This window comes from Sphaeramia orbicularis, chromosome 1 (assembly GCF_902148855.1).
Source record: "Sphaeramia orbicularis chromosome 1, fSphaOr1.1, whole genome shotgun sequence".
NCBI lineage: Eukaryota > Metazoa > Chordata > Actinopteri > Kurtiformes > Apogonidae > Sphaeramia > Sphaeramia orbicularis.
Genome location: NC_043957.1, coordinates 18185561 through 18208601, shown reverse-complemented (window position 1 = coordinate 18208601; position 23041 = coordinate 18185561). Strand labels below are relative to the sequence as shown.

General features: G+C 38.3%; 1 protein-coding gene across 6 annotated transcripts in view; it reads right to left on the bottom strand.

The window, feature by feature from the left end:
• Positions 1-22768, bottom strand: part of LOC115425588 (calmodulin-regulated spectrin-associated protein 3-like) — a 39852-nt gene extending 17084 nt beyond the window's left edge. For 3 of the 6 annotated variants that reach the window (XM_030143236.1, XM_030143222.1, XM_030143242.1), the window contains exons 1-5: positions 22590-22768; positions 6769-7046; positions 5435-5575; positions 4134-4220; positions 3964-4002 (exon numbers count right to left, since the gene is read on the bottom strand). In XM_030143236.1, the coding sequence (XP_029999096.1) occupies positions 3964-4002; positions 4134-4220; positions 5435-5575; positions 6769-7046; positions 22590-22728 (684 nt within the window). In that variant the 5' untranslated portion in view covers positions 22729-22768. The remainder of the gene's footprint in view (positions 1-3963; positions 4003-4133; positions 4221-5434; positions 5576-6768; positions 7047-22589) is intronic. The other 3 variants (XM_030143230.1, XM_030143252.1, XM_030143261.1) reach the window with 2 other exon arrangements.
• Positions 22769-23041: the final 273 nt, after the last annotated feature.

Sequence of the window (23041 nt, the reverse complement as noted above, 5' to 3'; positions counted from 1 at the left end):
TCAACAGTGTTCTAATAATAAGCATTTTTATAAAGAAATAACAATTCTATATTGTTATTTACTCTTTAGTAGGATGATAAACTATACAATAAATAATTATGATACTAGTTTTTGCACAGGGATCATTTGTGGAAACGGTGACATGGCTGCCGAGTAGCAGTATGATGGGATCTGTAGCAACCATGTCACATCCGTCCACTGCCACATTTTGTGTTTTTGTTCAGCTGTTATTGTTTTAGATCCACAATACTAACATTTATGAATAAGAGGAGAATCAGCAATAGTAAGTATATAAGTTTATTACTATTAAAGTACTGGTACTGACCAGATCATCATGGGTAATGTCACGTCCGTCCACTGTCACAGCAAAAGTTTTCACATACACGTGCTATTCAAAATCCAATATTTCTGAAAATATATAATATCAGTAGTCTGTGCACAAATGTATTAGCATTATTTCAACACAGTTCTATGCATTTCTTCCATTTTTTTTTTTTTGACAAAAATGGCCACTCATTTGACCCCCTAGGTAAATTTTAGCAGTATATTTTGTTCCATTATGCACCTCCTGACCTCATCATTGTTACTGTAATGCACTATTGCCACCGTTGTAAATAGGTTTGATTTATATCTTTTATATTCTACTATAGTTTATCTTTTCTAACACTTATTTACTCTTATTCTATGTTTTCCTCTTTTTATTAAATTAAGTGGTATTTAACCCATAAAGACCCAGTGTTACTCTTACGGCAATTCCCAAATTAATTTTTCCCTCTATTTAACATTTCTTTCATGATTTATCCCTATTTATTATAATGTTATCCTCTGTATTTTGCATTTTTTCAGTGAAAATCATGTGTTTTCCTGTATTTAATTCATTGATCATGTAGATGTTCATAAAAGCTCATATTGATGTTGAGGGTTATTATATCAGAAACAGAGAAAACTGAAAAAAAAGTGACTTTTTCAGTAAAATATATCAATAACCGAACATAAAACCAGTGTCTCCATCCACTGTCACTGATCCAACACCATGGGTTTTACTGGTGAATCAATGTTGTAGAAGATGATGGTGTTTCCACGGAAACTACAGAGCCTCTGAACATCCAGATGGGTCATATCTGATGACCATGAAAAGATGACAAACTGTATTTTACACCAACATGTATTTACATGTATTGATAGAATTAGTGGATCAAGTATTAAAGAATTTACATCAGTAGATGATTTAGGATGCCGGTGGATGTTTGTCTTTATGGGTTAATATCACGACTCACTTCAATGTGTGCACATATTTGACTAATACGCAAGACGCATGCAAGATGAACATGATTTTCTTCCCCCTATTCTAGAACGGTAGAACGACAGTGATGCCAGACCTGCCTCTAGTGCTGCACAGTGCAAATGAAATGTCTTGATATACGTCTGGTAAATGTAAGACTAACAAGTGATACCAGGCACAACAAACCCCACCCCTTGCATGTACTGTAGCTTATTTTGGCATTGATCCAGCTGATGTCATCATGTCTATGCATGTGCTGATGTCAGCATATCAATTGCCTCTATATACACTATGTGCCAAGTTTGAAGTAAATTGAAACAAAATTTATGTTTTTATAGACGTGAAATTTTGCCCATTACAAGTAAATAGGATGAAAAAAAAGATTTTAAAAAATCATAAAAAATTCGAACTCTGACCTACTTTTCCAAAAATGTAATCAGGTTTATTCAGGATCACTGGCAATCTATGAACCCAATTTGGTATGAATTCAACCAATAGTTTTGCTGCTACAGACATTTGAAATTTCACCCATTATAAGCAAATGAGAAAAAAAAAGATTTTAAAAATTCATAAAAAAATTTGAACTTTGACCTACTGTAAATACAGCGGTCAGACACTCATCTTAACTAGCTGTGGATTCATACAAAAGTAATTATTTTATCTATAAAATGCCACACAGTGCATTGTTTTTGATTGATCTACAGCAAAAAAGTAGTATCCACACTGCTGATAACTAAATATGGTTCTATAATCTTCACTGACAGTACTACAAAAGGACAAATTCACAGTCAAGTGGACAATATAGTGAGGACTGATGGTTTTTGACACAATCCTAATGTATTTTTAATTCATTTGTGGACACAAACTACAGTGACCTTTTGAGGTTCATGTCAACAGCTGTGCTTTGCTAACACACTCTTCTTAATCAATAATTTTATTTGTTTTATTTTGATGTAAATCTAAGTAGAAGGTTCTGGCACAACTTTACTTCTTCCCAGGGTACAAGGAGAAAAATACTGGACTTTATTTCACTCTAAATATAGACCAACCTGTCTCTCCTAGTGGCCTTCATTACGGTCATCAGGACACGCAAACATAGAAAAAATGTCAAAATAAAAAGAAACGACCAATTCAAGCTACCAGTAGCCAAGGTCAGTGTGTGGATGGACACTGGTAAACTAAATTGGTTGTATCCTTGTTTCCGAAAGACCCTAATGTTTTTCAAAATCCCAGTTAGATGATAAAAGTTCCTGTGGTGGACAAGGATCTTTTGTGTCATCATTTTTAGATTTGTGCCTACAGATACAGTATTAATAACATGCACCTAAGCTCTCTGTATTATCACTTAGAGCTCAGTACAGTGAGCCCTTTTACATGTACACTAATACTCCAATCATTATCTGAGTAATCAGATTATTTGTGATCATGTAAACCAGGGGTCTCAAACTCATTTTGTTTCAGGGGTCACATTCAGGCCGATTTGATCTCAAGTGGGTTGGACCAGTAAAATAATAGCATAATAACCTAGAAATAATGACAACTCCAAATGTTTGTCTTTGTTTTAGTGCAAAAAATCCCCATTAAATCATGAAAATACTTACTTTTATAAACTATCCAAACAAAAAAGATGTGAATAACCTGAAAAGACTGAAATTTCTTAAGAAAAATAAGTGCAATTTTAACAATATTATGCCTCAACTTATCATTTTTACATGTACATTATGGATCAGATCTACAAAAACACTAAACACTTAGTAACAGGCAGAAAATTGTTAAAATTGTGCTTAATTTTCTTTAGACATTTCAGGTTGTTCATATTTGTTCAGGTTATTCACATTTTATTGTTACAGGATAGTTTGGAAATGTAAATATTTTCATAATTGAATGTTATTTTTTGCACTGAAACAGACAAAAATGTGACGTTGTCATTATTTATAGGCATAATATATATATTTTTTCACATCAAACCAAGAAGAAAATATGGAGTCATTATTTTTTGTAGGTTATCATGCTGTTATTTTACTGTAGATCATATTGGTCTGTATGTGGAATCTGAACTAAAATGAGTTTGACAGCCTTGACTGTGGAACTTTTGCACTTTGCAAATTCATCCCACGGGCCGGATTGGAACCTTTGGCGGGCCACATTTGGCCCCTGGGCCACATGTTTGACACCCCTGATGTAAACAGTATAATCATATATACTTTATCACATAACTGCAGTAATCTTTTTATGGGTAATCAGATTAACACGCCTTGATTTCTCGCCATTACTCTTATGTCTTCATGCATGTATACCTGTTGATCTGATTTATTTCATTCTTTTACATCTGCACATATGTAAAAATATTTACATCATAGAAAAAGGAAATGAGTTGAAGACAAAAATAGGAAGTTTGATTTTACCGTTACTGTGTACGTACTCTGAAAGAAATCCGATAACGGACTGAAATGACTAAACCAGGGTTTTTTTATTATAATATTTCTGAAGTGCATGTAAAGGCATCAGATCTGATGATTACAATTATCTGATTATTAACAGTTATTGGGTTTTTATGGTCATGTACACAGGCTCATTGTTACGCGCTGAGGTACGATGGTGGCGCGATAGTTTTCCCGATAAAATTTCCCATCTGGCAACACGGACCCACTCATAGATAGACAGGAAGAGAGTACACTTACGGGGACTAGCTTCCAGTACCAACGGGTGGACTGACACTGCTGACAGAGACAAACCAGGAGAAAACACAAGCACAGCAAGGTCCGTGTTAGAAGCTTCAGCAACAACGGCTCCGTATGAGACACAGCTATAGCTTCACGTATGTCGCTGAAGCGTGAATATGTGTGTTTACCGAGTCCTGAACAGGCTGCAGGTCGGTACAAGGCTGCGATTTGGGGCCGTCTTCTTCTTCTGTGCTTTCTCTCAACTTCTGGTTCAGCTGTGAACAGAGAAAAGTACTAAATGAGGATGGGTGAAGTTCAGTGTCAATGAACAGTAAAAAATATCGTCATCACTCACTTATCCATATAGTATCCATATATCCATAACTGGTTTCAATCCTATCTCACAGATAGGAAATTTTTGGTAAGTATGGATACATGCTCTTCAGCGATCCATGAAATTAGATGTGGTGTGCCCCAAAGATCAATCTTACGCCCATTACTTTTTTGTCATGTTCACTCCCAGACTGTGTCTGGATTTGTCTGTCTTTTCTGTTTTGTCTGTCATTTCCTATTTTATTTTGTTAAGTTTCCCTCATGTGTCATGTCTGGTGTCTTTACTTCCTCTCCCTGATCGTGTTCACCTTTTCCCTGATTACCTGGCTCCACCCTGATGTGTTCCACCTGTGTCCAATTGTCTTCCCGCCCTCTTGTGTATTTAAACCCTGTGTCTTCCCCTGTCTAGTTGCCAGTTTGTGTTCTACAACTTGTTATGCTCACTCACCAGTGTTTTTGGATCCTGTTCGTTTGTCTGCCTGTTTTCAACCCGTTTTCGTCCCTCGACCACCGAATCTGCCTGTGCCTATCCTGCCTGCTTGTCAACGACCTGGTTCGTGTTCCCGACTCTGTCTCTGCCTTTTCCCTTTAATACCTCAGCCTCTACCGGTTACCTGTGCTTCGACCATCCGCCTGGATTAGTAACCGTGAGTTCTGCCTGTCCCCCATGTACCGTTGCTTTATTGTTTGCTCCCCTGTGTATGACCTGGCTTGTTTTTTGACCTCCCTCTGTTTGTCCCTAGTGGGGATTCCGTTGGGGTTTTCCCGGCTCAGCCTTGCTGGTCGTCAGCCATTTCCACCCGCAGCCCAGACGTCTATCCCCGGACTCAGTGGCTTCACAGAATTAATATTCTCTCTGTGTTGTATTTTTTCACTTGTTAAAGTGTTTAATAAAAACACTCAACTTTACTTGTACTCTGTGGTCTTGCTTTTGGGTTCAGCCTTTGTACTTAGCCTTTTACATTTTTAACCTATACATGCTTCCACTCGGGGATATCATCAGGAGAAATGGCATCAACTTTCACAGCTATGCTGATGATACACAGCTGTACATTGCCATGTCTTCTGAAGACACTCGGCCAGTTGATGCCCTTTTTAACTGTATTGTAGCTATTAAAACCTGGATGGCAGAAAACTTGTGCTGATGTTTCCTCACCCTGTTGACCCAGAACAGCAGAGCGTTCTCCCACGGAGCGCCAACGCCCATCTGCTCCGCCTCCTCCGCCATCTTCACACTGCCCACCGTCTCTTTGGCAGCGAGTGACATTAGCGAGTCAATGAGGGCCAGGTGGGCTTTCTGCACCAATCACAGACGAGGAGGACAATTTAAAAGAAGGCAATAACATGAACAACCATATACAATATGACATGTCTGCAGAAAAATAACAATATTCTGCCAGTTACTAAATGTTTTGTGTCTTTGTAGATCCACTATGATCTGTAAGCCATAATGCACATGTTTAAATGATAAAGTGAGGCATAATAGTGTTAAAATTACACTTCTTTTTCTTAATAATTTTCAGATTGTTCATGGTTGCTCATGTTATTCACATTTGTTAAAGAATGTTTGTAGATATAAACATTTTCATTATATACTTTTACTTCTTTCACTCTAAAACAAAGAGAAAAGTTTAGAGTTTGCATTATTTATTGGTTATTATTTCACTGATCCTGTTGTATGTGGCCCCTGAACTAAAATGAGTTTGACACCCCTGGTGAAGCCTGTTGTCCAGGTCTTTTAGCTCTTATATGAGGACAGCGAATGCTAAAACTGCAGACATCAGCATGTTCAACAAGACTATGTACATATGTACGTACTCTGAAAAAAGTCTTATAATGGACTGAAACATGTAAACCAGGTTTTGTCATTTATTGCCTTTCTGAAGTGTATGTCAATGTGTCACGTGTGATTATTACAATGATTTGATTTGATCTAACTCCCAGTTGGACTTTTATGGACTCATCAAAGTTAAATTTCATTGTTTTCTGCAACTTGAATGTTACTAAAGTTTATGTTTATTAACACTCAAAACAAGTTGTGCCAGGCACAACAAACTCCACCCCTGGCATGTATTGTAGCTTATTTTGTCATCGATCCAGCTGATGTCATCATGTCTGTGTTTATGTCAGCATATCAACTGCCTCTATATATGTGCCAAGACTGAGGTAAATTAGAACAAAATTGATGTTTTTATAGACATCTGAAATTTCACCCATTATAAGTAAATGGGGAAAAAAAGACTTTAATAATTCATAAAAAATAGGAACTTTAACCTATTTGTGCCAAAATGTAGTCAGATCTATTCTGGGTCACTGGTTATCTTTAAACCAAATTTGGTATGAATTCAACCAAAACTTTTGTTGCTAGAGTGAAACAAACAAACAAACAAACCAAACTAAAAAAACAAAATCCCTTGCCTCGGGGGGTGGGGTAATAAACTGCAGATGTAAAAACTATGATGTGCATATTTTATCACAAAACACACCCACCGTCCTGATGGGAACATGGCTGAGGTCTTCCTCTGTCACGTCCACATCCTGGATCTTTGGGCTGAAGCCTTTCTTAATGAGGAACTGCAGCAGTGCCGAGTTGTCGGCCGGGGCCCCCTGTGACGCCGGGGCAGAGACCCCCTTAGCCTGGGCCAGCAGGGCCTGAGCTCTGCAGTAGATCTCCGGAGAAAGAAGCAGCTTGGAGACGGCCGGCTTAAGGTGCTCCTGTTCATACTGGTCCTTATACAGAGGCTCCCGTAACTCGACAGGAACATTCTCTGAAGAAGAGAAACAGAAAATACAAGTTCAGTGAGAAGTTCAGAACCTGTAAAGGGAGAAAAAAAACTGCAGCAGGTTCAAGCAAATTCATTAAGGTAGTGGTGACATGGCAGCAATTATTTTAACTGTTGACCATGAAGTTGGAATAAGATATTTTTACTTCTTTTCATGAAATGATTGCAACACTGTGATTTATTGTTGATAAAGTGTAACTGGGACTCAGTGTGTATTCATTGTACCAGATCAAAGGTGATGACTGATGAAAAGAGCAATGTCTGAAAACAAAAGTATTCCAACAATGTTTTATTAACGTCTACATATATACTATGAAAAAGGGTTTTGGGGGTTGGTAAATACAAACTATGGAAATCAGTTACATTTTAATCAACAGTAATAGTTAGCCAGTGAAATCTGTTCTGACTGGTTATAGTCTACCTATTTGTTAACAGTAACAATTGCTACTTAAAATAAAATAATAAAATCTACCCCATAATATTGTGACGTGAGGAGCAGCTGGGGGGAATTTCCCAGAATGCATTGGGACAGTGCAGTGTTCTGAGTTGATAAGAAGTGTTGTTCTTATTATATATAGCACAGTTATGGTGTGTTTGACTGTTTTTATTAGTTTTTTTGTTAAATGAATATTTCTGTTGAGTTGCATCTTCTTGCACCATGATTCTTTGCTTCATTATTATCCATAATGGTGTTCCATACAAGGGTGGGTAAAAATGAAATACAAGTGTGCCTAAGAGAGAGAGAGAGAGAGACAGAGAGAGAGAGAGAGAGAGAGAGAGAGAGAGAATTCGAGTAATCTGCAACAAAAGTATCAATCTCATCACACAAGTATCGAACCAATACCAATACACACACACCTTAGTATTGATACTATCAATATTTAGATTGATACTCCCTGCCCTAAATTAAGTAGATGAACATATTCCTATTAACAATTGAGAGTTAATATTACTCACTTTTTAGGAGTAATTCGTTGTGTAATCTATTGGGATATGTTAGGTGGATTTTACCTCATTTCTTTTTGTGTGTTATAGCTGTTAAATTTAGTCACGTTTCACTTAAAATATGGGGTAAAATCTACTCAACCAAAATGAGTGCAAATTGTTACCTCACTTTTATTGAGTAGATTCTAAAGGTTTGTTTTTACAGTGTAATCCTACAAAATGCAATATACAAAGCAACCGTCAGTAACAAAGCTTACTTAATAGACAAAGAATTGTGACCTTTGAATTCTTATTCAGCCAACAACGTTACCAACAGAGCATGAGAAGAGAGAAAGTGGATTAAGACCTAGAACAATTTTTTTTGCTGACTTTCAAGTGAATTTTTCTCAACGTTTAACCTTAACTGTATATGTGGTGCTGGTGGTTTTGTGTCGGTAGGAACATTCTCTGATCTGTATGTTTGATAAAAGAGGTAAATGAGTTTATGGGTCAGTTATAAGTGACACAAAGACAGAGAACGCTTTAACCCAGTCGACTTCCCTGTCTTGCTGTGGCTTCATCAATGCATTAACCCAGTGGTTCTCAAATGGGGGTACGCGTACCCCTGGGGGTACGTGAAGGCACTCTAGGGGGTATGTGAGATTTTAAAATATATTTAAAAAGTGCCATCCATGCAAAAATCCTTTAAAATTAAAGAGCTTGATCACAGCAGTTGCCTCCCTGCCACCAAGAATGACAAAGATCCTCAGCAAAGCACAAGCCCAAGTATCTCACTAAAATGTCTAAATGCAAAAACACTCAGTTCAGTGCAACAATGTAATATTCAGTGTTGACAGTTGGTAATGTCGTCAGTCTTCTTTTTAGTTATTAAATAGATATTTTAAGATGATAAATATATATATATATATATATATATATATATATATATATATATATATATTTTAATTTTTAGCAGTTTCTGCTTTCATTTAAAATTAAGCTAATGATTTTTTTTTTTTTTTGAGAACAGATCTTTACTATGATATCAAAAGAGGACACTTTATGGTGAAAATTATTTTTATGTGCACAAATCTTTATTTATAATTAAGTTAATTATTTCTTTTTGAGAACAGATCTTTACTATGATCCCAAAGGAGGACACTTTATGTTGAAAATTATTTTTATGTGCACAAATCTTTATTTATAGTTAGGTTAATTATTTCTTTCTTTTTTTAGTTATATCTTTTTATTTCCAAATAGTTCAAGACAGACCACTATAAATGGAGTTCCCAAGTTTAATAAATCAGACACTGATGGCACAGCACTCTGTTTTAAGTCATTTTTTTCAACCAAAAATGCTTTGCGCTGGTTAGGGGATACGTGGCTGAAAAAATATTTCACAGGGGGTACATCACTGAAAAAAGGTTGAGAACCACTGCATTAACCCTTCAGGAAAAAGGTCACAGAGGTCACACAGGGCCCTGCTGACAAACCAACAGCCTTTTCTTATAGTGTTCAGGAGGAAAAAATAAAGTGCTGGAAAAGAATTGAAGTTATTTTTTTGCATAATGGGACTGAGGTGACAGTAAGTGACAGTATCTGCAGAGAGCCTGTAGGAGGATAATGTCATCATCTGCATGAACAGCTCAGCTAGGATTTCCAGACCAGTGTGAGTGGATCTGGAATCAGTGAGGATGTGTGAGAAGCTTGGGTCGGTCTGAGTGGGTCATTACATAGACACTAAGAGAAAGGACACAAAAACACACACTGCTCTGACTGACCCACATTTCGACTCAGAAGGAGAGGGAATAATCCTGCAGACTGGACCGGAGCTCCTACAGAAGAGTCTACAATTACTCTAAAGTGTCCGTCCTCTGAGCCTTTAAGGGTTTTCCTTCTCCTTCTTCTGTCCATTCAGATCTAACTCTGATGTGTAATGAAGGCTCAGCTACTGAAACACACTGGTTTTATTTGTGTAACCTACTCTCTTAAGGCTTTCTTATGTAACCTTTTCTCATTTTATTTTATTTTTTTACATTCTTCACTCATTTCTCTGCTTCAATGAGGAGGAAACAAGAGAAAACAAGAAAAGGAGAAAAGGAGATGAACCAAGGAAATGAGATGTGGAGAATACAGGAGATAAGGAAATGAGACAGAAGAGGATCCAAACAAAGGAGACCTAGGGAGGAGTTGAGGGGAGGAGAGGAGAGGAGTCAAGGATACGAGACAAAAGGAGAAGATAAGAACAGCGGAGAAGCAGAAAAGAGCAAACAAGAAAGGAGTCAAGGCAAGGAAGACTAGGAAAGGAGAGAAGATAAGGAAAGGGGACAAGGAGAGGCATCAAGGAAAGAACACAAACAGACAAGGAGAAATAAAGAAAGGAGTCGAACAAAGGAAGACTACGAAAGGAGAGGAAACAAGGAAAAGAAGACTATGAAAGGAGAGGAGACAAGGAAAGGAAGACTACGAAAGGAGAGGAGACTAGGAAAGGAAGACTAGGAAAGGAAAGGAGACTAGGAAAGGAAGACTAGGAAAGGAGAGGAGACAAGGAAAGGAAGACTACAAAAGGAGAGGAGACTAGGAAAGGAGAGAAGACAAGGAAAGGAAGACTAGGAAAGGAGAGAAGACAAGGAAAGGAAGACTATGAAATGAGAGAAGACAAGGAAAGGAAGACTAGGAAAGGAGAGAAGATAAGGAAATGAAAACTAGGAGAGGAGAGGAGACAAGGAAAGGAAAGGAGATAAGAAAAGGAAGACTATGAAAGGAGAGGAGACAAGGAAAGGAGAGAAGACAAGGAAAGGAAGACTACGAAAGGAGAGAAGACAAGGAAAGGAAGACTAGGAAAGGAGAGGAGACAAGGAAAGGAAGACTACGAAAGGAAAGGAGACTAGGAAAGGAAGACTACGAAAGGAGAGGAGACAAGGAAAGGGGACAAGGAGAGGCATTAAGGAAGGAACACAAACAGACGAGGAGAAACAAAGAAAGGAGTCGAACAAAGGAAGATTACAAAAGGAGAGGAGACAAGGAAAGGAGACAAGGAGAGGAATCAAGGAAAGGTGATGAGGAGAATAGAGGAGATAAGGAAATACAACAGGGGAGGAGGTAAAGGAAGGAGGTGAGGAGAGGAAAAACTACTTGAAAAAGAGGCACAGATACCAGAAAAGTAGCAATTAAAGGAGACAAGGAGAGATATCAAGGAAATGAGAAAAGGAGGTGAATTAAGGAAAGGAGGTGAGGACAAAAGAGGACAAAAGGAACTGAGACAGGAGAAGATCCAAAGAAAGGAGACAAAGAGAGGAGGCAAGGAAAGTAGCACTAGGAAAGGAGAGAATAAGACAAGGAGACGAGAGAAGACAAGGAGAGGACTCAAGGAAAGTAGCACTAGGAAAGGAGAGAATACAAGGAAAGGAGACAAGGTTGGAATCCAAGAAAGGAGACAAGGACAGGAAAAGCAACATGAAAAAGAGCTGAGGATACCAGGGGAAGTACCAACGAAAGGAGACAAGGAGAGGTATCAAGGAAAGGAGATGAGAAAAATAGAGGAGATAAAGAAACAAAATAGGAGAGGATCCAAAGAAACGGGACAAGGAGAGGAGGCAAAGATAGGACTCAAGGGGAGGAGATATGAAAAGGAGACAAGGAGATGAGAGGAGACAAATAGGAGTCAAGCAAAAGGAGACAAGAAGAGGCATCAAGGAAAGGAGATGAGAAAAATAGAGGAGATAAGGGAAGAAAACAGGAGAGGATCCAAAGAAAGGGGACAAGGAGAGGTGTTGAGAATAGGAGAGAAGGGGGGGGGGGGTAAGAAAAGGAGACAAGAAGATGTGAGGAGACAAACAGGAGTCAAGTAAAAGGAGACAAGAAGAGGCATCAAGGAAAGGAGATGAGAAAAATAAGGAAAGAAAACAAGAGGTAACAAGAAAAGGGACAAGGAGAGGAAATAAGAATAGGAGACAAGGAGTTGAGAGGAGACAAATAGGAATCAAGTAAAAAGAGACGAGAAGAGGCATCAAGGAAAGGAGATGAGGAAAATAGAGGAGATGAGGAAAGAAAACAGGAGAGGATACAAAGAAAGGGGACAAGGAGAGGAGGCAAGGAGAGGAGATAAGAAAAGGAGACAAGGAGATGTGAGGAAACAAAGAGAGGTGTCCAGTAAAAGGAAACAAGGACAGGAGGAGGAGAAAATACCTGCTGTGGAGCTGAACAGAACTCCTGCTTGTGCCACTAAATGCAGCCCAGAAGAGCAGACTCTGCACTGCAGCGTCACACTCCACTGATCCGCTGTTTTTGGGGTTAAACACTCTGCAGCACTGGAGGAAAATAGGACTGCTGTCACTATGGGAACGGAGGGGATGGAACGCAGCCATTCTGTCCCAGTCACAGCCGAAGCAACGAGCCTGGACTGCAGAATGGGAACCAGCTAACCCATTTAACATAACGCTAATTCAATCAGGAAACAAACACAAACAGGCCTGTAGGGTTTGGTCCAGTTCCATGCTCTGCTGCTGTTTCAGTTTTATGAGTCTGATCAGGTGTTCCAACGTCCTGCACAAAACACCACAATGACAAAATAATGGGATGACACTGAAACCAGCTGGTGCAGTGTCCTCATACACACACTTTCACACACAGCGAGCATCTAAAAGGATCCATTTACCCAAATTACATACAGCTCACTTACTTCTAGATAGTAATGGTTTTATTTGCTGACAATGAAATTTGATTTGTGGTTCTCGAGTCTGAGATCCACCAAGGCCAACAGACACTCATCCTCTCATTGCACAGTATCATTTCACCAGAACAAACTATAAATTCTCACCCATATTTACCTCCGCCAGGAGGTGTTGTGATCACTTTGTTTTGTGTGTTTGCATGCATGTTTGTTTGTGTGTTAGCAAGATAACTCAAAAGTTATGGACAGATTTTCATGAAATTTGCAGGAAATGTTGATACTGGCACAAAGAAGAAATAATTAGATTGTGGTGATGATCGGGGGGGGGGGGGGCAGATCTCTCTTGGCAGAGCTCTCCGAGTGCTTTTCTTGTTTGTTTGTTTGTGTGTTTGTTTGTTTGTTTGTTTGTTAGCAACTTTACGGGAAAACTATTACAACTATCTTTAGTGAATTTTACCCACAGATAGGCCTAGGCCCTGGGATGAACCCATTACATTTTGGGCTAAGTAGGCCAAAGTTCAAGGTCACAGCAAGGTCACAAAATAGCAAATTTTCCTAAATGCATAAAAAATTCAAAAAGACTCCGATTAGCCTCCAATTTGATCCACCTGTAACTTATAACAATATCTTGTATCTGGCACAAAATTGTCCACATCCACTGTGGAATGTGGACTCTGTGGACATTTCAATTTAACATTGAAAATCCATTTACGGCACATTTTTCACTTACATATGTTTCTATTTAGTTTATATATGTTTCTATGTGGTTTACTTAGGGTTGGGAATCATTAAGAATTTAACGATTCCGATTCCATTATCGATATTGCTTATCGATCCGATTCCTTATCGATTCTCTTAATGATTCTCATTGGGTGAGGGAATAAAAGAGTACAAACGGGTGTGTTTACATTAACTGTCTTTTATATTTCCATCTCTGCACAGAAAATATAACATATACAGTATGTACAAATAATAACAGATGATGCCGGTCCGGTCCGGTCCGGTCCGGGGGGGGTGTGTGTGTGTGTGTGTGTGTGTGTGTGTGCAGTGAAAGTGAAACTAAAGACGCTTTACTAATTCCTCTATTGCTGCATTTCTACTACGTGGAACCGGTTCGGCTGGGCTCTGCTTGTCTCCTGTTGTTGTGCACCTCATTTCCTTTCCCTTCTTCCCTTCGAAAACTTGTATTTGAGGAGTTACGACATTTGTTGCCCACACCGGAACTGGAACTGGCCCGGCGTTCATTCTGCTGCTCCATTCACAAGCACCGCTGAGTATCAAATACGTGACATTCCTGGAAATGATTCACCTGCTATGGACAAATGTTTGAGGATATCGGAGGGATTCCACCCTTTTGAAGACATGGAAGCTTTGCAAGTGTTCCAAGTAAGTGGACCTGGTGTCGTCTTTATAGACTGTTTCTGTCTCAACGCCATGTTGGCTACGTTCTGACCAAAACAATGCAGCGTACGTGTGACGTCATCGCGCATGCACAACGAAGGTCAAATTGATAAGCAGAATCATTAAGCAGGCAGGCAAATGATTCCAAGGAATCGAGCTACTGGGAACCGGTTCTCAAAAAACAACCGGTTCTCAATTCCCATCCCTAGGTTTACTGCTGGTTGGCTGGTTTATATATGTTTCTATCTGGTTACCTCCACCAAGGAGGTTATGTTTTTGCCAGGGTTTTTTTTTTTTTTTTGTTGGTTGATTGGTTGGTTAATTAGCAAGATAACTCAAAAAGTTTTGGATGGATTTTCATAAAAAATGAATGGGGGCAGATCTGTCTTGGCGGAGGTCTGCGCTCTCCGAGTGTTTTTCTAGTTTGTTCTTCTTGTCACTTGGTGCCAGTACTTGGTCTAATCAGAGATATTCTGATTAACTCTTAGCACCCCAGTCTCATATCAAAATATGAAATAGCTACATTTGTCCACAGCACAAAACGTATCAGTCTCACAATTAGGGCTTGAAAATTGTAAAATGTTCTTTTTTTTTTTTTTTTATCCTATTCTTTTCCATTGCAAAGTTATTATCATTAACGAAAACTAATGAAATGACGAAAACTAGAATTGAAAAAACATTTTTGTTAACTTAAATAAAAACTATAACTAAAAGAAAAAAAAAGATAACTGACTGAAATTGTGTTGTGTGCTTACAAAACTAACTAAAAATATAAAAGTTATGGATAAAATTCCCTTTGTTTTCGTCTTTGTTAACGTCGGATTGATACAAAAGCGATTTATTTCGCTCTAGCAATTTTAGCTGGTGGGACCATACGGTACTTCACGGTCCATCACTTGTCATCACTTGTCGTTTAGTCGTCTTCTCGTCCCCACTCTACCTGGAAACATGGAGACTAAAGTTGGGAGAAAGCAGCAGAGTCCTGTCTGGGATTTATGTGAATACAACAGCAAAGAAGATAAAAGATATGACAAAACTAAAATCAATACTAAAACTAAACTAAAACTAAGCATTTAGAAAAAAAAAGAAAAGAAAACTAATAAAAACTAGCAAACCTGCTCTAAAAACGAATTAAAACTAAGTGAATTAGAGAAAAAAAAGTCCAAACTAAATAAAACTAAACTATAGTGAAAAATCCAAAGCTATTATAAACTTGTTCCGTTGGCCAGCATCTGAGTCACATGAATTTCAAGATTCTGACCATGAGAACAAAAAACACGGTGGACATTTCTCTCATTTTTAGTGAAAAAATCTATATTTATTACCTCTGCCAAGGAACAGGGGAGGTTATGTTTTTATCTGGGTTTGTCTGTTTGTTTGTCTGTTAGCATGATAACTCAAAAAGCTATGGACAGATTTGGATGAAATTTTCAGGAAATGTTGATACTGACACAAGGAACAAATGATTAAATTTTGGTGGTGATCTGGGGTGGGGGGGCAGCTGATCTGCCTTGGCGGAGGTCTGTGCTTTCCAAGTGCTGTCCTAGTTTGAGTTAGTTTTTGCATAAAAATGCATTTTGGTTACATTTCTAGCAAGAAATATATTTTATTTTCATAATATTGATATGAGACTTGGTTGGTCTTAGCTCTTTCGCTCCTAAAATAGACATAATAACTAGATTAAGCTTCAGTCACAGGTATCAGAGGCTACAGTTACATGTGTACTAATGTTCCAGCATTTCCCTAATTCCAAAAAAGGCAGTGTTCCAAAGATGCTGTTTAAATGGTCAATGAAAACCAGTATCCTAATACTCCTGTTCGCACACAGCCACACGTACAGCACTGAACCTGAGAGCTCTTCCTCAATTTCATCGTACTTGGTAGAATGACAATAAAGATATTCTGATTCTGATATTAAAGGTTGGGTAGGAAATCTTAGGAAAAACAGTTTGAGCAGCTACATTTAGAAAATACTCAACTCAAAAGTCCAAACCCCTTTCTTCAGACATCCCCCCGAAGCAACGCCTCCAGAGTACTGGCACGCGCAATGTTTGTTCCCGAGGGTTCACGAGCACTGCACAATAACAATTCGCCCAGCTCTGGCCCCGATCCATGCACACCTTCTTCAGTCTCCTCCAACACCCCCGCTCTTACAGAACAGCCCCATACCTGGCTGACTAACGTTACATTTCCTATTGATTTATGTTAGTGACAAAACAGTTTGCCGGTGAACTTTCCATCCTAATATAACTAATATAACCAAGCTCTAGCTCTGGCTTTGTTTCCTGTACAAGTGCTCCAAGTCTCTGAGAATGCATGACTCATGCACGAAGAGTGGTACGCGTAGAGGGGGGAGGGACAAATGGCAGTTGAGTTTGACAGACATATCACTGTTCAATCATTTCAAGTGGGCGCTTAAAATGATTGGATGGTGTTTTTTCAGTCCTGTCCATTCCACAGGTGACTACAATTTTTATTTTTGTGTTAGAGCATTTAATTAATTGGTTGTAATTGGGGTGTGAAGGGGATTTTAAGCAATATAGTCAAAAATGCTCCAGGAAAACATCTCGCACCCCACCTTTAACTCAGCCTAGTTTATTTTTTCAAACACCATCTAGAAAAGGTCTGCATTTCAGTATTAGCTCTAGGGATGTAACGATAAGAAAATTTCATATCATGGTTATTCTGACCAAAATTATCAGGGTTATCATTATTATCACAGTATTGTTGAAATGTGCTCAAAACATTCAAAAAGTACTTATACACACACTGAAATAATTTAACAAAGTTGTATTTTGAAAAAACCAACAAACAAAAAAACTAATAAAATAATAGGCAAAATGTACTTTCTGTTGGCAGAAACATTCAAATATTAACATGTAAACATCAAACATACAATTGTGCATTAAAGATGGCACCTTATGGCCATTGTTTGACCATTTTCCATATCAAGTTTGAGTTGAAAGTGCAGTAATCAAACACGGTTATCACGATAATTAGAATTTAAATGGTAATACTAACCGTAGGGAATTTTACCGCGGTTTATCATAATACCGGTAATTGTTACATCCCTAATTAGCTCATTTCCATCCATCCATCCATCCATCCATCCATCTTTTATGAATGTGCTGTATACATGTCCAAAGAATCTTCAAAAAAACTAAATAATATCAGCAGTTTAAAGCATGAGAAAAAGCTCTAGTCAGAAAAATGACTATAAACCCAAGAACATCCAAACAGAATATCTTGTTTACATGACAAAAAAAAAATAGGTCAAATCCAGAATAATAATAAAATATTAGTGTTAAGTTACTGTCATATCATCATTCCATATCCCCCGTGTTCATTTGTTCAATAAATTATTGTCGGTACACTGTCATCATCCCTTTTCACTGATGAACATAAGACAAAAGTACATAAAACTAAAGTATGATGACAAAAACTATGACCAAAACCTACTTAGATTTTCACTAACCAATAAAAACAAGTTAGTGATGTTAAGGAAGAGGTTAGGACTCCCTGGTAAAATAAAGGCCAATCAGAATCCTATTTTATTTGTCTGTATAAAAGTGCCTGTTCATGTTTCATTTTACTCTAGTTTTGTAAGATGATGATGATGATGATGATGATAAAGATTAAAAACACCATAAAAATATTGGAAGGACAGTCGCTGACATGGTTTTTTTCTGTGCAGTCATCCTTGGGACATGAATAAATGAGAGTTAAAGCCCTAGTGTTCTTATTAGTGCTATTTTCTTCTATGCTTCCATTAAAATTCTACGAAGTACCCGGTGGGCATTTTCCACTCACAAGTTACAACAATGAATCCTCCTCGATGAGAGGTTTTCAGCTCATCTCTCCTCCTGTCCCAGTCAATCACAAACTGAACATAAACTCTAAAGAAAATTCTTTGGAAAGATGCATGAACATTTGGATGATTACCTTAAAAAGAAAGTTTAGCATGTTTCCTTTCGGAGTTGAATCTGTAGCCTGATGTTACAGCTGTGACAATTAACGGATTACTTATTGACTACTATTTTACTCGACAACTATTTTGACAATTTCACTTCAAGGTGAATATTTTTCAAGAAAAAAAAAGTCTCAATCCTCTGATTCCAGCTTCAACAGCTTTCATTTTTTTTTCTACCTTTCTGACAGTGAACTAATTATCCTTGTGTTGTGAACCAGAAAAGACATTCTAGTTTTGGATGCACATATTTTCACTATTTTCTGATTTTCTACAGACCAAAGATTTGATCAATTAATTGAGAAAATAATCTGCAGATTAAATGAGCCTGAAAGTAATCATTAGTTGCTGCTTTAGCTGATGTCACTAAGTTATTTAAGGATGTTATTCATCCCCATAGATCTAACTATGATGTGTTATGAGGTGTTAGACCAGGAATGTCTGTTCAAACTGGCATATTCATTCTGACTGGACATCACACTTGTTTTTAGGTTGATATTTTGTTTTAATTATGTTTGATGTTGTTATCTTATGCTTTTTATTGTCTGTAGGTTGACCTTGGGTGACTTGAAAGGCACCACTAAATAAAATGTATTATTATTATTATTATTATTATTATTATTATTATTATTATTATTATTATTACTTAATGTCAAACTCATTTTAGTTCAGGGGCCACATTCAGCCCAATATGATCTGAAGTGGGCTGAACCAGTAATGTAACAGTGAAAAAAGTAACATGAGATTATGAGTGTTTACATCTATAAAGTTTCTTTAAAAAATGTGAATAACATGAACAAACAAATTTCTTAAGAAAAATAAGTGCAATTTTAACAATATTCTGCCACAGTTTATCATTTACACATCTAAATTACAACTTACACTTATTACAATTATAAACATTTTCTATAAAAGGATAGTTTGTAAATGTAAACATTTTCATGCAATTTTACTCTTTTTTACACACAAAAAAGTGAAGATTAGCAGTTTTCATTATTTATAGGTTATAGAATTTTAGAGTGAATTGGTCTGTATGTGGAACCTGAATTAAAACTATTTTGATTTTCAGTATCTACAGTGTAATTTTTACATTTCACAGATTTATTCCACGGGCCAGATCAGACCCCTTGACAGGCCGGTTTTGGCCCGCAGGCCCCATGTTGGACACCTGTGGCTTAGACTCTAATAACTGAAACTCTTGCGTCCTCTTTTTATTTGGGTCTCTTAAGGCTTAGTTATGTAACCTTTTTCTCATTTTTTCCTTCTTTACTCATTTCTCTGCTTAAATGATGAGGAGACAAGGAGAGGAATCAAGGAAAGGAGATGAAGACAAGAGAGGATACAAAGAAAGGAAACAGGAGAAGATGTGGGCAGAGGAGAAAGGAGTCAAGGATAGGAGACGAGGGGAGATGGCAAGAAAAGGAGACAAGGAGGTGAGAGGAGACCAAAAATGAGTCAAGGAAAGGAGGAGAGGAGAGGAGAGGAGAGGAGAGGAGAGGAGAGGAGAGGAGAGGAGAGGAGAGGAGAGGAGAGGAGAGGAGAGGAGGTAAGGAAATTATACAAGAAAAGGAGACAATTAGAGGAATCAAGGAAAGGAGATGAGGACAAGAGAGATGAGGAAATGAAAAAGGAGAGGATACAAAGAAAGGAAACAGGAGAGGATGTGGGCAGAGGAGAAAGGAGTCAAGGATAGGAGACAAGGGGAGATGGCAAGAAAAGGAGACAAGGAGGTGAGAGGAGACCAAAAATGAGTCAAGGAAAGGAGGAGAGGAGAGGAGAGGAGAGGAGAGGAGGTAAGGAAATTATACAAGAAAAGGAGACAATTAGAGGAATCAAGGAAAGGAGATGAGGACAAGAGAGATGAGGAAATGAAAAGGAGAGGATACAAAGAAAGGAAACAGGAGAGGATGTGGGCAGAGGAGAAAGGAGTCAAGGATAGGAGACAAGGGGAGATGGTAAGAAAAGGAGACAAGGAGATGAGAGGAGACCAAAAAGGAGTCAAGGAAAGGAGAAACTACATGAAAGAGTCAAGGATTCCAGAAAAGAAACAATGAAGGGAGACAAAGAGAGATATGAGGAGAGGAGAGGAGAGGAGAGGAGAGGAGAGGAGAGGAGAGAGGAGGAGAGGAGAGGAGAGGAGAGGAGAGGAGAGGAGAGGAGAGGAGAGGAGAGGAGAGGAGAGGAGAGGAGGCAAGAAAATTCAACAAGAAAAGGAGACAAGGAGAGAAGACAAGGTGAAAGGAGAAGAGAAGCCAGGAGACCAGGACTGTAATGAAATAATCAGTATATTATTTCCACCTCTACTGTCACTGATCAGAATGTTGTGTTTTCATTTTTACTGCATTTTCTTCTGCACTTTGCGTCCAAACTCTTGTTTTTTAGGCCAAGAATGCTGACACAAATATCCTAATGATCGCAAATGTTTGGGAATAAACTGACTTTACTTGCAGAAAATGTTCAATAGTTGACGTAAACATAACAAAATACCCTGAAGTTGCAATGCTAGAATGATGAAGTCATCCAATACAACAACAACAACAACAAAAAAAAAAAACTGCATTAACCCTTTCATGCATAGTGGTCACTACAGTGGACAGCTATTCAAAGTTGTTCTCTTGTATATTCATGGATTTTGTTGTTTTATTTGCATATCAACCAACACAGTGGACACTTATGCATCATCCCATACACTGCAATTCATACCATTACTGTTCTTGATCAGTCTGATCTGCAGTAACATATTTGAGTGTAAATCAATAGCTAATGGTTATTAGACTGTAATTAACAGGGTTTTTTTTAAACAATATCTTTTTTGGCATATCTGACTAATAACTAGAGACCCAGGAAAGGAAAAGTTTTGGCTTTTTTTTTTTTACATTTATTAATTGTCTTGATTGGAAACAGCATGATGCAACAGTTTTTTTCCAGATAGATTTTTTTTAAATTATGGAATGTCCTTTGCAGTGGACAGCATTTTTTTTTTTTTTTTTTTTTAAATAAACCTGTAAAACTCTTGCCCCCTACAGGGGACAAAAATGCATTGCTGGGTCTCAAAAGGTTATAGAAAGTTAAAATGTGAGAACAGATTAACAGCATTAACCCTTTCATGCGTTAATTATGAGAACCTTAGTTAAGATTTTTTTCTTGACTGTTTTTATTCCTCCATAGGCATGAAAAAAACAATGTGATCAAGGTTTTTTTTTTTCATGAAGTTACAAAAATGTCCATGCATTTAATTTTTGAAGTAAAGAAACGTGTTTAAAACCCAATATCAGAAAGTGATATGAAAACAATGAAATAAAGTAAAATCTGATGTTTTCTCCCATTTTAACATATTCTAATGCTAGTTATTAATCTTTTCATGGAGATAATATGCAAAAAAACAAAAAACAACTTTTTTTCTAACAGATAACTGATTTCCACTCAAATATGTTAGTGCAGATCAGGTTTATCTAGAACAGTACAGTTACAATAATGGTCTGAATGTCAGTGTATTATTATGAGATGGTGCATAAGTGTCCACTGTGTTGGCTGATATGGAACTAAAACAACAAAACCCATGAATATACACGAGAACAGCTGGAGAAGAACTGTCCACTGGAGTGACCACTGTGCATGAAAGGGTTAAAAAAAAAAAGTATTTTATAGTTTTCACACAGTATGTCAGTAAATGCATGGTGACTGGACATTTTTGTAACCCCATGAAAAATAGGTTCACACACACAAAAAAAAAAAAAAAAAAATCACATTGCTTTTTTCATGCCTAAAGAGGAATAAAAACACTCAGGAAAAAAAAATCTTGATTAAGGTTCTCAGAATTCATGCATGAAAGGGTTAAATGTGTCGCAATGACTCCAATAAAACTCACCGAATAACACTAGTGTAAATCATGTCCGTGTGTCCTGCAGCCTGTCTGTCAGTCTGTCAGTCTTCTACCTTGTACTTCAGCTTTGTTTTAATTGCCATGTGTCGTTGTTGTGTGTTCTTAGTGTGAGTGATGCTTCTATTGTCTTGTAAATGTCACCTTGCTTTTACTACCGCGCACTACAGCCCAGGGTGCGCGCGTAACACTGACACACATATGAGACGGTCCTGACCCATTTACGCACAGGCCCCATACACACACCCACGCGTGATGCACAACAGACTAATACAAATGCAATTATGACTTCATGGTTCGGTGTTCATGAGCCCGAACCGGCCTGATGGAGACCGGATCCACGGAAGCCTTTGTTTGCGCTGCGTCCGTTTCAGCCTCCAGCGCATCCACGCATCACGCATCACCGTGGAGAACCATTCTGACACGCATCATATTTGGGTTGAAAAGCGTCTTAGGTGACATGGGAGGTTACGTGGAGCTTGGAAGACGTGAATGGGGAGTGGGATTTACACGGGCCCGGCTCATCCGGACTCAGATGCGTATACTGGGGGTTCCCTTCACAGCCACGCAAGTCCCACTCTGAGCTCCATCCATATACATATACATATATATAAAGCCAAATGGATCAATTATTAAGAGCCCCACCCAAGCAGCGCCGGAGCGGCTGCACGGTGGAGTCTGTACCTGCAGAACCGTAGGATTTCGACAGCAGCCACCGGACGCTGGCGCACGTCTTGGCCCGGTTGAAGTCGTACCGGTCCAGCGGTTGGATCTCAGGCACCGGGAAGGTCTTGGTCATCGTGCTGGAACCGGGGTCCACCATGGCCGCGCCGAGCCGCACGGATGAGGAGGAGGAGGAGGAGGAGGAGGAGGAGGTGGAGGAGGGAGCAGTAGCAGCAGCAGCACCAGGGAAATGTGAGGAGGAGGGATGATGATGGTGATGATGATGATGATGATGAAGGAGGAGGAGGACCCAGTGATGCGCACAGACTTTAACAAATAAATAACACCAGGACGCAACATCCAGAGCGCGCAAAATAGTATGTAAACACCATGTTCAAGTTGACAAATACAAGAAAATATGATTAAATAGAGAAGAAAACATCCAATTCACGCCCACTTCTACGTCACATCTC